General features: G+C 45.4%; 1 protein-coding gene across 1 annotated transcript in view; it reads left to right on the forward strand.

Moving 5' to 3' along the window:
• The first annotated feature begins 12,066 nt into the window (after positions 1-12,066).
• MUC4 (mucin 4, cell surface associated) overlaps positions 12,067-16,039 on the forward strand; it is a 33,426-nt gene continuing 29,453 nt past the window's right edge. Inside the window, exon 1 of the mRNA XM_067466282.1 lies at positions 12,067-12,109. Coding sequence (XP_067322383.1) covers positions 12,067-12,109 — 43 coding nt within the window. The remainder of the gene's footprint in view (positions 12,110-16,039) is intronic.

Below are 16,039 nucleotides of genomic sequence, written 5' to 3' on the forward strand. Positions count from 1 at the left end.
CTGGGGGAAATGGAAGGAAAAAGGAAGAGGGGCCAACCAAGGGCAAGGTGGATGGATGGTATCCTTGAAGGGACTGGCTTGACCTTGAAGGAGCTGGGGGTTGGCCATGGCCGACAGGGAGCTCTGGCCTGGGCTGATCCAGGAGGTCACCAAGAGTTGGAAGCAACTGAACAAATAAACAACAATCAGATATTTACATTACGATTCATAGAATCCTAGAGTTGGAAGAGACCTCATGGGCCATCCAGTCCAACCCCTTGCCAAGGAGCAGGAATATTGCATTCAAAGCACCCCTGACAGATGGCCATCCAGTCTCCAAGGAAGGAGCCTCCACCACACTCCAGGGCAGAGAGTTCCACTACTGAACGTCTCTCACAGTCAGGAACTTCTTCCTCATGTTCAGATGGAATCTCCTTTCTTGTAGTTTGAAGCCATTGTTCCTTGTCCTATTCTCCATGGAAGCGGTAAACAAGCTTGTTCCCTCCTCCCTGTGGCTTCCTCTCACATATTTATACATGGCTATCATGTCTCCTCTAGAGAAGACAATTATGCTGGGGAAAGTGGAAGGCAAAAGGAAGAGGGGCCAAGCAAGGGCAAGATGGATGCATGGCATCCTTGAAGTGACTGGACTGACCTTGAAGGAGCTGGGGGTGGTGACAGCCCACAGGGAGCTCTGGCATGGGCTGGTCCATGAGGTCACGAAGAGTCAGAGACGACTGAACGAATGAACAACAACAATCATGTCTCCTCTCAGCCTTCTGGAGCAATGCTTCCAAAAAATCATGCAAATCTCTTGGGAAGAGAGGTGGACAAATGTCAATGTTCTGGAAGAAGCAAAGACCACCAGCATTGAAGCAATGATCCTTCTCCATCAACTTTGCCACATTGTCTGAATGCCCAAAGATCACAGTCTCTCAAAGCAATTACTCTACTCCTAACTGAAGAATGGTAAACAGAAGGTTGGTAGACAGGAAAAGAGATTTAAAGACGGGCTTAAAGCCAGCCTTAAAAACTGTGGCAAAGACACCGAGAGAAAACCAGGAAGCCCTGGCCCTAGAGCAGCATTTCTCAACATGGGGGCCGGGACCTTAGAGGGGTCGTGAGAGGGTGTCAGAGGGGTCACCAGAGACCATCAGAAAACACAGGATTGCCTGTTGGTCATGGGGGCTGTGTGGAACGTTTGGTCCAGTTCTATCATTGGTGGGGTTCAGATTACTCTTTGATTGTAGGTGAACTATAAATCCCCAGAAACTACAACTCTCAAATATCATGGATCTGTTACAAAAGCCACCTAAAATGAGCAGAGACAGCGAAATATTTTTGGGAACTGGCTTTCGAGAGCCATTTATAGCTCCGGAGAACAAAATAACCCTTGCCAATGTCAACAAACGGGGAGAAAAGATAAGGGTGAGGATGTTTGTAGATGGGTTTATTTAAGCCTAACCTTCTGCACTTATTTGTTTCTTTAAGGAATCGGAAACTGCAGGCATGGAAGTGTTATCGTGGAGGTTCGCAACAGCCAGAATCCTCTAACTGTGCATTCTGGGTGTTGAAGTCCAAGAAGTAAGCTCTGCAAGCTCTGCTCCAAAATTGGAATCATAGACCTTCTGGATCTCTTCCTCCTCAGTCCTGTAGTTACTCATTAGATCAGGCATGGGCCAACTTGGGCCCTCCAGTTGTTTTGGACTCCAACTCCCAGCATTCCTAACAGCCTCAGGCCCCTTCCTTTTCCCCCTCAGCCGCTTAAGCCGCCTGAGGCTGTTAGGAATGATGGGAGTTGGAGTCCAAAACACCTGGAGGACCTAAGTTGGCCCATGCCTGCATTAGATGCTTCAAGGTTAGTTGCATATGTTCAGAGACACACTTGCCTTTATTGTTGAGTCACATTTTCCAGGCTTGTTGTCCAGACTTTTTTTTGCCTGTCGAAGGGCTATCACAAATCCTGGAAACTTCCACTCCTATAGGGAAACGTGCCATTTATGAGCTGTGAATGAGGACATAAGCCGCCACTCAGCCTTCGGGCGGCAGCGATACGCTATCTCCTTCCATCTTTCCGAATCTTGCAAGGGTCTTCTGATATCACCTGTTCGCCAGGTATGCCTGTTATCAGTGTCATAGGCTTAAGCGGTTGGGGGGGGGGGGGGGGGAAGAAAAGGGCCTGAGACCGTTAGGAATGTTGGGAGTTAGAGTCCAAAACATCTGGAGGACCCAAGTTGGCCCATGCCTGCATTAGATGCTTCAAGGTTAGTTGCATATGTTCAGAGACACTCTTGCCTTTATTGTTGAGTCACATTTTCCAGGCTTGTTGTTCAGACTTTTTTTTGTCTGTCGAAAGGCTATCACAAATCCTGGAAACTTCCACTCCTATAGGGAAACGTGCTATTTATGAGCTGTGAATGAGGACATAAGCTAGCACCCAGTCTTCGGGCGGGAGCGATACGCTATCTCCTTCCATCTTTCCGAATCTTGCAAGGGTCTTCTGATATCACCTGTCTGCGTCACCTGTTCGCCAGGTATGCCTGTTATCAGTGTCATGGGCTTTCATCGGCCAATGACATCACACCCTCCTTAATTTCTCTTGGCAAGATGGATCCAAGCCGTTGGTTCCAGGTGAGCAGAGAAGCCCTTTAGCAATTCATGGTCTGTGACCTCATTGGCAGAGTTAATGGGCCGTGGTGGCATTGGCAGAATTAACATGTTTATAGCTGTGGGACGCATCATGCGTGGCGCAAGGCTCCCTTGGCATGTGCGGGCCTTGCCAAGTTCTCTTCGGAATTGGCAGCTCTGGCAAGCCATGTCATCTGACCAACGACAAAGAGTGGGGTCTGGACCAGGTCACCTTTAGAGGCTCTCAGGCCCTTTCCCTATATCCCAGATTATCTTCTTATTCCAGATTATTTGGCAGTGGAGACCCTTATAATCCAGTTTAAAGCAGATGATCTGGGATTGGAGTCCCCTGGTAGTGCACTGAGCTGCTGAACTTGCTGACTGAAAGGTCGGCGGTTCAAATCCGGGGAGTGGGGTGAGCTCCTGCTGTTAGCCCCAGCTTCTGCCAACCTAGCAGTTCGAAAACATGCAAATGTGAGTAGATCAATAGGTACCGCTTCTGAGGGAAAGTAACGGTGTTTCATGCAGTCATGCCGGCCACATGACCTTGGAGGTGTCTATGGACAATGCCGGTTCTCCGGCTTAGAAATGGAGATGATCACCACCACCCCAGAGCTGGACACGACTAGACTTAATGTCAAGGGGAAACCTTTACCTTTACCTAATCTGGGATCAGATCCTGGGATATAGGTCAGTGTAGAAAGGATGGAGGGGGCAAGATGGATGGATGGCATCCTTGAAGCGACTGGACTGACTTTGAAGGAGCTGGGGGTGGTGACGGCTGACAGGGAGCTCTGGTGTGGGCTGGTCCATGAGGTCACGAAGAGTCGGGGACGACTGAACGAATGAACAACAACAACAGAAAGGATATCACACCAATTGCCAGGACTAACCGAGGCACCTTCGGGTTGAGAGAGGCAATAAATAAATATGGTAAATAAATAAATAAACAACTCACTTGGTATTGCAGTGAATTCACTGCATTTGAACACTTATGGATTTTTGGAATCAAAGAATCATAGAATAATAGAGTTGGAAGAGATTCCCATGGGCCATCTGGTCCACCCTCTTGCCATGCAGGAAAGGCACAATCAAAGCAGCCCTGACAGATGGCCACCCAGCCTCTGATTAAAAGCCTCCAAAGAAGGAGCTTCCACCATACTCCAAGGCAGAGAGTTCCATTGTTGAATATTTCTTATGGTCAGAAAGTTCTTCCTAATGTTCAGGTGGAGTCTCCTTTTCTGTCATTTGAACACACAGCCCTATATCCCAGAATATCCCAGAATATCAAGGCAGAAAATCCCACAATATCTGCTTTGAACTGAGTTATCTGAGTCCACACTCTGATAATGTGGGATTTCCTGCCTTGATATTCTGGGATATAAGGATGTGTGGAAGGGCCCCTAGTCTTCAGGGCATCAGGAAAGAAGCCTGCTCCCTTTTCCTTATGACACCCTTTGACACATTGATACATGGTTCTCATGTGTCTTCTCAACCTTTTCTCTGCAAGCTAAGCACACCAAGTTCTTTAAGATGCTCCTCAGAGGGATCATTCATGGTCTCCAGACCTTAGATCCTTTGAGTTGTCCTCTTCCTCTGGACATCTTCCAGCTTAGAGTCAACATCTCTTTTGAACTGTAGGTCCCAGAATTGGACTCAGTGTGATTCCAGGTAAAGAGGTCTAACCAAAGCAGAATAGATAGGTACCATGACTTCCCTCAATCTAGACACGATGCTCCTTGTGATGCAGTCCATAATCCCATTGGCTTTTTGCTGTTGCATCACACTCTTGGCTCATCTTCAAGTTCCTGTCCATGAAGACTCCAAGAACTTTCTCATATGGACTGTTGTTGAGCCAGGCATCACCCATGCTGTATAAGTTTTCTGCTTAAGTGTAGGATCTTGCATTTGTCCTTGTTGAAATTCCTTTTGTAGGTTTTGGCCAATCAGCTCTCTCTTCTGTTAAGGTCATTTTGAACCCTGAACTGTCCAATGGATACTCCACCTCAGACATCAGAAGAGCTGCAAGACCAAGAACAAGCCACGAGAGTCAAGATGAAGATCCACCCAGAGGAAAAGTGTTCCTGCCATACATCAAGGGAACCACTGACCGCAGAGGGAAGCTGATGAGGAAACACAACATACAAACAATCTACAAACCCACCAAGAAAATCCAACAAATGCTACGTTCAGGAAAGGACAAGAGGGATCCTCTCACCTCTGCAGGAGTCTACCGTATACCATGCAGCTGTGGACAAGTCTACATAGGGACCACCAAACGCAGCATTGCCCAGACACGCATCAAGGAACATGAAAGGCACGGCAGACTACTTCAACCAGAGAAGTCAGCCATAGCAGAGCACCTGAGGAACCGGCCTGGACACAGCATATTATTTGAGAACACAGAAATGCTGGACCACACCAACAACCACCATGTCAGACTACACAGAGAAGCCATTGAAATCCACAAGAAGCATGTGGACAATTTCAACAGAAAGGAAGAGACCATGAAAATGAACAAAATCTGGCTACCAGGATTAAAAAACTCTAAAATTACAACAGCAAAACAACAGAGAGGAAACAACCAGGCACAGATTAACACCTCCCAGCAAGAGATTTTCCCAGGCTCAGGCAGGCCTTCAAATGCTAATGAAGGTGGTCAGTTGAAACATTCACACCTAGCTCCAGCAGGGAAGAGCTCCTTGCCCCACCCCAGCCATTCCACAGATATATAAACCCATTGTCCTAATTCCAACAGACCTCACTACCTCTGAGGATGCTTGCCATAGATGCAGGCGAAACGTCAGGAGAAATGCCTCTAGAACATGGCTCTATAGCCCGAAAAAACCCACAAGAACCTTATCCTCTGACGTATTCACTCTCCCTCCTGATTTGGTCCCATCTGCAAATTTGATAAGCCTGCCTTCTAAACCTTCCTCCAAGTCATTAATAAATATGTTGAACAGTACTGAAAGGCCCAGGACCGAACCCTCTTTACAGCACGCCACGAGCCACTGCTTTCCAGGATGAAGATGGGGAGAATTACCCTTTGAGTCTTATCACAATTGGCCCTCAATATCCATGCATTCCACATCCACAGATCCAACCATCCACGGTTTGATAATATTTTGAAAAATTCCAAAAAACCCTTGATTTTAGAATAATAAAATCCTAGAGTTGGGAGGGCCATCCAGTCCAGCTTCATGCAGCCGTTCTGACACACAATCAAATCACTCACATTTTGACAGTTCATAGATGCTTAATATGACATCCCTTCCAATATTTGAACATGGCTCTCATGTCCGCCCTGAAACTCTTCTTCTCCAAAGTAAGCACATCATAGAATCATAGACTCCTAAAGTTGGAAGAGATCTCGTGGGCCATCCAGTCCAACCCCATTCTGCCAAGAAGCAGGAAAATCCCATTCAAAGCCCCCCTGACAGATGGCCATCTAGCCTCTGTTTAGAAAGCCTACAAAGAAGGAGCCTCCACCACACTCCAGGGCAGAGAGTTCCACTGCTGAACAGCTCTCTCTCACAGTCAGGAAGTTCTTCCTCGTGTTCAGGTGGAATCTCCAGCTGTTGCAGCCGCTTCTCAAAGGAATCCATGGTTTCCAGACCTTTATTTTGATTGCCTTTCTCTGGACACTTTCTAGCCTGTCCACATCAATATGTTGTATTGCTTTTTCCAGAACTGGGCACAGAGTTATTATTCCAGGTAAGGTCTGACCAAAGCATAAGAGGATAGCTCTAGGACAGTGGTTCTCAACCTGTGGGTCCCTAGATGTTTTGGCCTTCAACTCCCAGAAATCCTAACAGCCGATAAACTGGCTGGGATTTCTAGAAGTTGTAGGCCAAAACATCTGGGGACCCACAGGTTGAGAACCACTGTTCTAGGGCTTCTCCAGAAACTAAAAGCCTCTTGATGAAGTCTAGATTTGCATTGGCTTTCTTAGCTGCTGCATCACACTCCTGGCTCATGTTCAGCTCATGATTTACATAGGCTCCTTCCACACAGCTGTATAGAATCCACATTGAACTGGGTTATATGGCAGTGTGGACTCAGGTAACCCAGTTCAAAGCAGATATTGTGGATTATATGCCTTGATATTATGGGTTATACGGCTGTGTGGAAAGGCCCTGAGACTCTGAGATCCCCTTTACACAGGGCTGAGATTTTGTTGCCTCACTGGGCAGACAAATGGTGCTTGTCGGCTTCTCCTTGCTCCATGCACTGCAAAGCCATGTGCATGGGCTATTTATTGCATTGATCCTTAGCAATATGGATAACCCAATGGATGGCATGGCTCATTTTCAGACCACACCTGGAATATTGTGTCCAATTCTGGGCACCACAATTCAAGAGAGATATTGACAAGCTGGAATGGGTCCAGAAGAGGGCGACTAAAATGATCAAGGGTCTGGAGAACAAGCCCTCTGAGGAGCGGCTTAAGGAGCTGAGCATGTTTAGCCTGAAGAAGAGAAGGCTGAGAGGAGATATGATAGCCATGTATAAATATGTGAGAGGAAGCCACAGGGAGGAGGAGGGAGCAAGCTTGTTTTCTGCTTCCTTGGAGACTAGGATGCAAAACAATGACTTCAAACTACAAGAGAGGAGATTCCATCTGAACATGAGGAAGAACTTCCTGACTGTGAGAGCTGTTCAACAGTGGAACTCTCTGCCCTGGAGTGTGATGGAGGCTCCTTCTTTGGGAGCTTTGAAACAGAGGCTGGATAGCTATCTGTCAGGGGTGATTTGAATGCAATATTCCTGCTTCTTGGCAGAATGGGGTTGGAATGGATGGCCCATGAGGTCTTTTCCAACTCTTTGATTCTATGATTCTATGATTTGTGATGTCAGTTCAATTGCCCACGCTGGTTGGATAATTCTGGGAGTTGTTGTAAACAAAGCCCCAAGATTTCCCAACTCTACCATAGTACTGTATGTTATAGTTTTCCCAGCTTCTTTCCTTCTCACTTTTATTCATTGTGAATGGCTGATTCCTCCTCTTCCTAAAAGCACTTCAAACCTCAACCAAGGTCACACGATGGCTCTGTAAAGTTTCCTTTCCTGTGTTGCTGTGATTGTGAAATACACACTAATAGCTAGAAAAAGAAGAATGCCACTGCTGTTCTGCAAGGCACAGAACTGGTGACCCTTTGGAGTTAGCAACTGATAGTTAGTTACCTGTCAGCTGAATTTCCGACTGTGTCTCTGCTCAGTTTTACATTCTTGAAATGCACGTTGCCAATGTTCTGTTCTTTGCCTTACGGTTGCTGAGTGTCTGCAAGCCATTTCTGGCTGATGGTGGCCCTATTACAAGTCTTTCTGGGGCTGAGAGTATGTGACTTTGGCTTCATCTTCCCTGCCATATAATGACGCTTAATCATGGTTGCAGATTCGAATCCAGGGAGAGCATGGATGAGCTCCCTCTATCAGCTCCAGCTCCTCATGTGGGGGCATGAGAGAAGCCTCCCATTAGGATGATAAAACATCAAAACATCCAGGCGTCCTCTGGGCAACTTCCTTGCAGATGACCAATTCTCTCACACCGGAAGCGACTTGCAGTTTGTCAAGTTGCTTCTGACATGACACAAAAAAAATCATGTAGTTAACTGCATTATGTGTCACTTGAGTGAAGGAACCTCACTCAAAGTCACTTGATTGCTTTCCATGCTTGAGTAGTAGCAACTTGTACCTTTATGATAATTATTATATTGAAGATAAAAATAGATGGGTTTGCAAAAGTCTGTGATCAATGTAACTTGGGTACTTGGCGATGCTTGGGTTAGGAATTTTGTAATGACAAATATTTGAAATAGTTATTGTTTGTTTTGGGGTTTTATGAATGCTTCCATTAGAAAATGCATAAGGATGTGGGTGAACTATAACTCACAGTATCCAAAGTCAATTACCTGCAACCCTACTAGGATTCAAAGTTGGGTATGCTGGGGATGTGTGCCAAGTTTAGTCCAGATCCATCTTCCATTTGATACAGGATGAGGGTGAACTACAACTCCCCAAATTAAAGAATAATCCCCCCACTCAAACCCCACCGGAATTCAAAGCTGGGCATGTTGGGTATGTGTGCCAAATGTGGTCCAGATCATCAGTGGGAGTCGTAGTGCTCTCCAAAAGCTGGAGCTGTCTTGGAAATCTGTTGCCCACAAACGTACATACTTGGAGTTTCATTATAGAGATGGATTTAAGGAAGGATGGTGAGATGGTAACCATTGGAGACTAAGACTGGACACTACATCATTCCAGGTTGAAATCTGACCAAAGAAAATGAGAGTTGGATCCATCTCAACTTCAGATTGCTATCCATGGAGCCTAGAATCATATTGGCTTTTTTAGCTGACGCATTACACTGCTGACTGATGTTCATAGGACTATTAAGACTCCTAGGCCCCATTTACATAGACCATTGTTTCTGAACCTGGAGGTCGGGACTCCTGAAGGGGTCACGAGGAGGCTTCAGAGGGGTCATCAAAGACCATCAGAAAACACATATTTCTGATGGTCTTAGGAACCCCTTTGGCAGAGAAGGCTGAGGATCTCTCCGCATGTCCTTCTCGTCATTTTTGGAAACAGAGGGCGAATCCTCCCACCAAAAACCCTCCTCCCATTCTCTGGATGTGGGTGAACTACAACTCCAAAACTCAAGGTCAATGCCCACCAAACCCTTGGTTCATGGAAGTTCTGTGAGCCAAGTTTGGCCCAATTCTATCATTAGTGGAGTTCAAAACGCTCTTTTATTGTAGGTTGACTATAAATCCCAGCAACTACAACTCCCAAATGTCAAGGTCTATTTCCCCCCAACTCCACCAGTGTTCACCTTTGGGTATATTGAGTAATCATACCAAGTGTGGTCCAGATCCATCACTGATTGAGTCCACAGTGCTCTCCGGACGTAGGTGAACTACAACTCCAAAACTCAAGGCCAGTGCCCACCCCACCCTTCCAGTATTTTCTATCGGGCATGGAAATTCTGTGTGCCAAGTTGGTGGAGTTCAGAATGTTCTTTGACTGTAGGTGAACTATAAATCCCAGCAACTACAACTCCCAAATGTCAAGCTCTATTTTCCCTAAACTCCACCAGTCTTCACAATTGGGGAAATTGCATATTTGTGCCAAGTGTGGTCCAGATCCATCACTGTTTGAGTCCACAGTGCTCTCTGGACGTAGGTGAACTACAACTCCAAAACTCAAGGTCAATGCCCACCAAATCCTTCCAGTATTTTTCTGTACATCATGGGAGTTCTGTGTGCCAAGAGTGGTCGAATGCCATCGTTGGTGGAGTTCACAACGCTCTTTGATTGTAGGTTGACTATAAATCCCAGCAACTACAACTCCCAAATGTCAAGGTCTATTTCCCCCAAACTCCACCAGTGTTCACCTTTGGGCATATTGAGTATTCATGCCTAATGTGGTCCAGATCCATCATTGATTGAGTCCACAGTGCTCTCCGGACGTAGGTGAACTACAACTCCAAAACTCAAGGCCAGTGCCCACCCCACCCTTCCAGTATTTTCTATCGGGCATGGAAGTTCTGTGTGCAAAGTTTGGTTCAATTCTATCGCTGGTGGAGTTCAGAATGTTCTGACTGTAGGTGAACTACAGTCAAAACATGTGCACCAGTTGCGCCCGTACCTTGGGAAGTCTGATCTGGTCACAGTGGTCCACGCTCTTGTTACATCCTGAATAGACTACTGCAACGCACTCTACGTGGGGTTGCCCTTGAAGACTGTTCGGAAACTTCAACTGGTCCAGAGAGCAGCAGCCAGATTGCTCACCGGAGCAACATACAGGGAGCACACCACCCCCCTGTTGTGTCAGCTCCACTGGCTCCCGGTTCAGTTCCGAGCACAATTCAAGGTGCTGGTCTTGACCTATAAAACCCTGTACGGTTCCGGTCCATGTATCTGTCTGAACGTATCTCCCTCTACGTCCCACCTCGGAATTTGAGATCATCTGAGGGGGCCCTGCTCTCGACTCCACCGCTATCACAAGTGAGGTTGGTGGGGACGAGGAGCAGGGCCTTCTCAGTGGTGGCCCCTCACCTGTGGAACTTACTCCCGGGGGAAATTAGGGCATCAACATCCCTCCTCTCCTTCAGGAGGAAGGTAAAGACGTGGTTATGGGATCAGGCCTTTGGGCAATCTGACTCCTAGATAAGGGTAACCAGACGAATGGGACTAACAGGACTGACAACTGTGGAATTGGAAATTGAACTATGAGCTAGCGAACGTTGACCATCAATGAGGAGAAACTGGTTTGTATTGATTTTATTGGTTTTATTGGTTTTATGGTAGTAATGTAAGAAATGTTGTTTAATTGTTAATTGATGTTATTTTGTTTTACTACTGTTTGTGATACGGGCATCGAATTGTGCCTTGTTTTTGTAAGCCGCCCTGAGTCCCCTTCGGGGTGAGAAGGGCGGGGTAGAAGCAACCAAAATAAATAAACAAATAAAATAAACGATAAATCCCAGCAACTACAACTCCCAGATGTCAAGCTCTATTTTCCCTAAACTCCACCAGTCTTCACAATTGGGGAAATTGTATATTTGTGCCAAGCGTGCTCCAGATCCATCACTGTTTGAGTCCACAGTGCTCTCTGGACCTAGGTGAACTACAACTCCAAAACTCAAGGTCAATGCCCACCAAATCCTTCCAGTATTTTTCTGTACGTCATGGGAGTTCTGTGTGCCAATGCCATCGTTGGTGGAGTTCATAATGCTATTTGATTGTAGTAGAACTATAAATCCCAGCAACGACAACTCCCAAATGACAATATCCCAAAACCCAACCAGTATTCAAATTTGGGCGCATTGGGTATTTGTGCCAAATTGGGTCCAGTGAATGAAAATTCATCCTGCAGATCAGATATTTACCTTACGATTCCTGACAGTAGCAAAAGGAGAGTTATGAATTAGCAACAAAAATAATGTTATGGTTGGGGGTCAGCACAACATGAGGAACTGTATTAAGGGGTCGCGGCATTCAGAAGGTTGAGAAACACTGTCATACGAGGACCCTACCTATGAAAAGTCAGCAGGTGTGCAATGCAGAAGAGCCATGTTCTGGCCTTTTTGATTTTGCACTGCGTGTTCTTTCCCTTGCAGGGACTTTTAGCAAAGCATACCTGGTTTGCTCCAGCTTTGTGTGTGTGTGTATGTCCATTAGCAAGAAATAAGCAGGTTGGAAGAGATGGGCGGGTGGACTCCACCTGGATTTTTCATTTGCTTCCAGAAATCAAGGCTCAAGAACAGGAGGCGGGAGGAGGGGAGGGGTTCTAGCCACGAAAACAGCCCACTCACTTTGCCCAGGTTGCCTATAAATACCTGAAAATTGCCGAGAGACGGTCCACTAAGTCCTGCCAAAGGACTTCCACCCAGTTTTATCATTCCTGTCTAAATCAAATTCGACTCACCGGTGGATGGAGAAGCAGAAAGACATGCTCTGGACCTTCCTCTGCCTCTGGGTTTGCCTGTTGTGTGGTATGTTGCCTTCTTTTGTTATGTGTTTGGCTTATATTAATTTTCCAGAAAGTTTTTGGTTAATTAATAGGTGCATCTATACCAGGCATGGGCAAACTTCGGCCCTCCAGGTGTTTTGGATTCCAACTCCCACAATTCCTAACAGCCGGTAGGCTGTTAGGAATTGTGGGAGTTAAAGTCCAAAACGCCTGGAGGGCCCAAGTTTGCCCATGCTTGGTGTATAGCATGGTTGACTACAGAAAAGACAGGGGTAATAATACCCAAGTGGAACTGAAGCAAAGTACTGTGTAACAAATATGCTTTATGTGCACAAGAATTCATAAATAAACATTACTTTGTTTCGATTAAGATATTAAATTCTTGTGTCAAGTTACAGGACTGAAGTGTCATACAATGAGCCAAGAGTGTCATGCGGCAGCACAAAAAGCTAATGCGATTGCAGGCCGTACCAATAGGAGTATATAGTGCCTCGATCAAAGGACACCAAAACACCTGGAGGGCTCAAGTTTGCCCATGCCTGGTGTATAGCATGGTTTGCTACAGAAAAGACAGAGGTAATAATACCCAAGTGGAACTGAAGTAAAGTACTGTGTAACAAATATGCTTTATGTGCACAAGAATTCATAAATAAATATTACTTTGTTTCAACTAAGATATTAAAGTCTTGTGTCAAGTTACAGGACTGAAGTGTCATACAATGACACAAGTTACAGGACTGAAGTATCATACATTGAGCCAAGAGTGTCATGCGGCAGCACAAAAAGCCAATGCGATTGCAGGCTGCATCAATAGGAGTATATAGTGCTTCAATCAAGGGACACCAAAACACCTGGAGGGCCCAAGTTTGCCCATGCCTGGTGTATAGCATGGTTTGCTACAGAAAAGACATAGGTAATAATATCCAAGTGGAACTGAAGTAAAGTACTGTGTAACAAATATGCTTTATGTGCACAAGAATTCATAAATAAACATTACTTTGTTTCAACTAAGATATTAAAGTCTTGTGTCAAGTTACAGGACTGAAGTGTCATACAATGAGCCAAGAGTGTCATGCAGCAGCACAAAAAGGCAATGCGCATCAATAGGAGTATATAGTTCCTTGATCAAGGGACACCAAAACACCTGGAGGGCCCAAGTTTGCCCATGCCTGGGGTATAGCATAGTTTGCTACAGAAAAGACAGAGGTAATAATATCCAAGTGCAACTGAAGTATAGTACAGGGTTAGTCAAAATGCATAGGCCAATAAGCCATTCAATTGAATGGCTTATTGGCCTATGCATTTTGACTAACCCTGTACTGTGTAACAAATATGCTTTATGTGCACAAGAATTCATAAATAAATATTACTTTGTTTCAACTAAGATATTAAAGTCTTGTGTCAAGTTACAGGACTGAAGTGTCATACAATGACACAAGTTACAGGACTGAAGTGTCATACAATGAGCCAAGAGTGTCATGCGACAGCACAAAAAGCCAATGTAATTCCAGACTCCATCAATAGGAGTATATAGTGTCTTAATCAAGGGACACCAAAACACCTGTAGGGCCCAAGTTTGCCCATGCCTGGTGTATAGCATGGTTTGCTACAGGAAAGAGCATATTCTTGCCATACGATGAGCCAAGACTGTCATGCCGCAGCACAAAAAGCCAATGTGATTCCAGGCTGCATCAATAGGAGTATATAGTTTCTCGATCAAGGGAAGTCGTATGGTCCCAATCTCTTCTGGAGCCTCCGGTGCCACCATGGGTTAAGCCCTTGTGCTGGCAGAACCGCTGACCAACAGGTCAGCGGTTCGAATCCGGGGAGAGAAGGTTGAGCTCCTCCTGTCAGCTCCAGTTCTCCTTGCAGGGACATGAGAGAAGCCTCCCACAAGGATAGTAAAAAATCAAAACATTCAGGCATCCCCTTGTGCCAGCGTCGGTCAGCAGTTTGAATCCGGGACAAGCGGGTTGAGCTCCCTCTGTCAGCTCCAGCTCCCTGTGCGAGAACATGAGAGAAGCCACCCACAAGTATGGTAAAACATCAAAACATTGAGATGTCCCCTGTGCAACGTCCTTGCAGATGGCCAATTCTCTCATACCAGAAGCGATTTGCAGTTTCTCAAGTTGCTCCTGACACACGCACACACAAAAACTTCCCTTCCACTTTGGTCAGACCTGGAATAATAGAGCCTCACCTGGAATAGCAGAGCAACGAAAATGGTCAAAGGTCTGGAAACTATGAATCCATCTGAGGAGAAGCTTAGGAAGCTGAGTATATTTAGTTTGGAGAAGAGAAGGTCGAAAGGTGATGTGAAAGCCCTGTTTAAATATTTGGAAGGAGGTCATTTTGAGGAAGGAGCAAGTTTGCTTCCTGCAACTCCAGATATGGAGCAATGAGTTCAAATTCCTAAACATTATTAAAAACAGCCTAAGAGTCAGAGCTGGTCAACAATTGATGACACGGATGCTTGGGAGTCTATTGGAGTCTCCTTCCCTGGAGGTTTTGAAGCAGAAGCTGGATGACCATCTGTCAGGAGGGCTTTGGTTGTGTGTTCTTGACAGGCAGATTGGGGGTTGGACGGGTCCCCCAAAGTGGAAGGGTCCCCCAAAGGTAGGCATGGGCAAACTTTGACTCTCCAGGTGTTTTGTACTTCAACTCCCACATTTCCTGAAGTCCAAAGCACCTGGATGGCCTTTGGGCAGGCAAGGGCAAACTTCGATCCTCCAGGTGTTTTGGACTTCGGGAATTGTGGGGGCTGGAGTCCAAAACACCTGGAGGGTTGAAGTTTACCCATGCCTGCCTTTGGGGGACCCTTCCACTTTCATGATTTCATTATCTTCCCCAACAAAGATTGAGCATCATTATAGGACATACATTAGAACAGCAGACTATGAGTTATATGATGCACTTTCCCCTTGTCCTTAATACCCAGGGTTTTAACATTTTATCTTGTGCATTTGGCCCACCCTTTCTGTTTGATTTTATTCTGTTATTTTGCAGTGTTTAATTTACTTTATTTTATTACTTTATGTATTTTGTTTTGATGTAATTTTTCTGTTGTTTTGTGGCTAACTTTGCTGTATTATTTTTGGCCTTGGCCTCATGTTAGCTGCTCTGAGTCCCTTTGGGGAGATGGTGGCAGGGTATAAATTATTATTATTATTATTATTATTATTATTATTATTATTTGAAACACAACAAGATGAGTCCACAGCTGTTGAATTGGATCACACGTCAGACACTTCCCAAGTGTCTAGGACTGTGTGATGTTTTGGCAAAGATTGCATGCAGATCCTTCTGCAGCTGGCAGGTGGTAATCTTGTCAGCGCCGATTGTGTTTAAGTGCAGGCCAAGGTCTTTAGGCACTGCACCCAGTGTGCTAATCACCACTGGGACCACCTTAATTGGCTTGTGCCATAGTCTGTGCAGTTCAATCTTTAAATCCTCATATCGTGTCAGCTTTTCCTGTTGTTTCTCTGCAATCCTGCCATCACCTGGGATTGCGACATCGACAATCCATACTTTGTTTTTTAACACTATTGTGAGGTCAGGAGTGTTGTGCTCCAGAACTCTGTCTGTCTGAATTAGGAAGTCCCAGAGGGGTTTGGTGTGTTCATCTCTGTAACATTTTCCGGCTTGTGATCCCACCAGGTCTTTGTCACAGGCAGATGGTATTTGTGGCACAAGTTCCAATGAGTCATCTGAGCAATGGTGTTATGCCTTTGCTTGTAGCCTGTCTGCGCAATCTTCTTGCAGCAACTGAGGATGTGACCTATTGTTTCATCTGCTTCCTTGCAGAGTCTACATCTTGGATTATTATTATTATTATTATTATTATTATTATTATTGTTATTGTTATTATCTTAGAGCTTGGAATAAATGAGTCACAAGTTCCCCTTTTATTTAGGTGATATAGGAATGTCTCGCTGTTCTAGAGTCATAGAAT

This window comes from Anolis sagrei, chromosome 3 (assembly GCF_037176765.1).
Source record: "Anolis sagrei isolate rAnoSag1 chromosome 3, rAnoSag1.mat, whole genome shotgun sequence".
NCBI lineage: Eukaryota > Metazoa > Chordata > Lepidosauria > Squamata > Dactyloidae > Anolis > Anolis sagrei.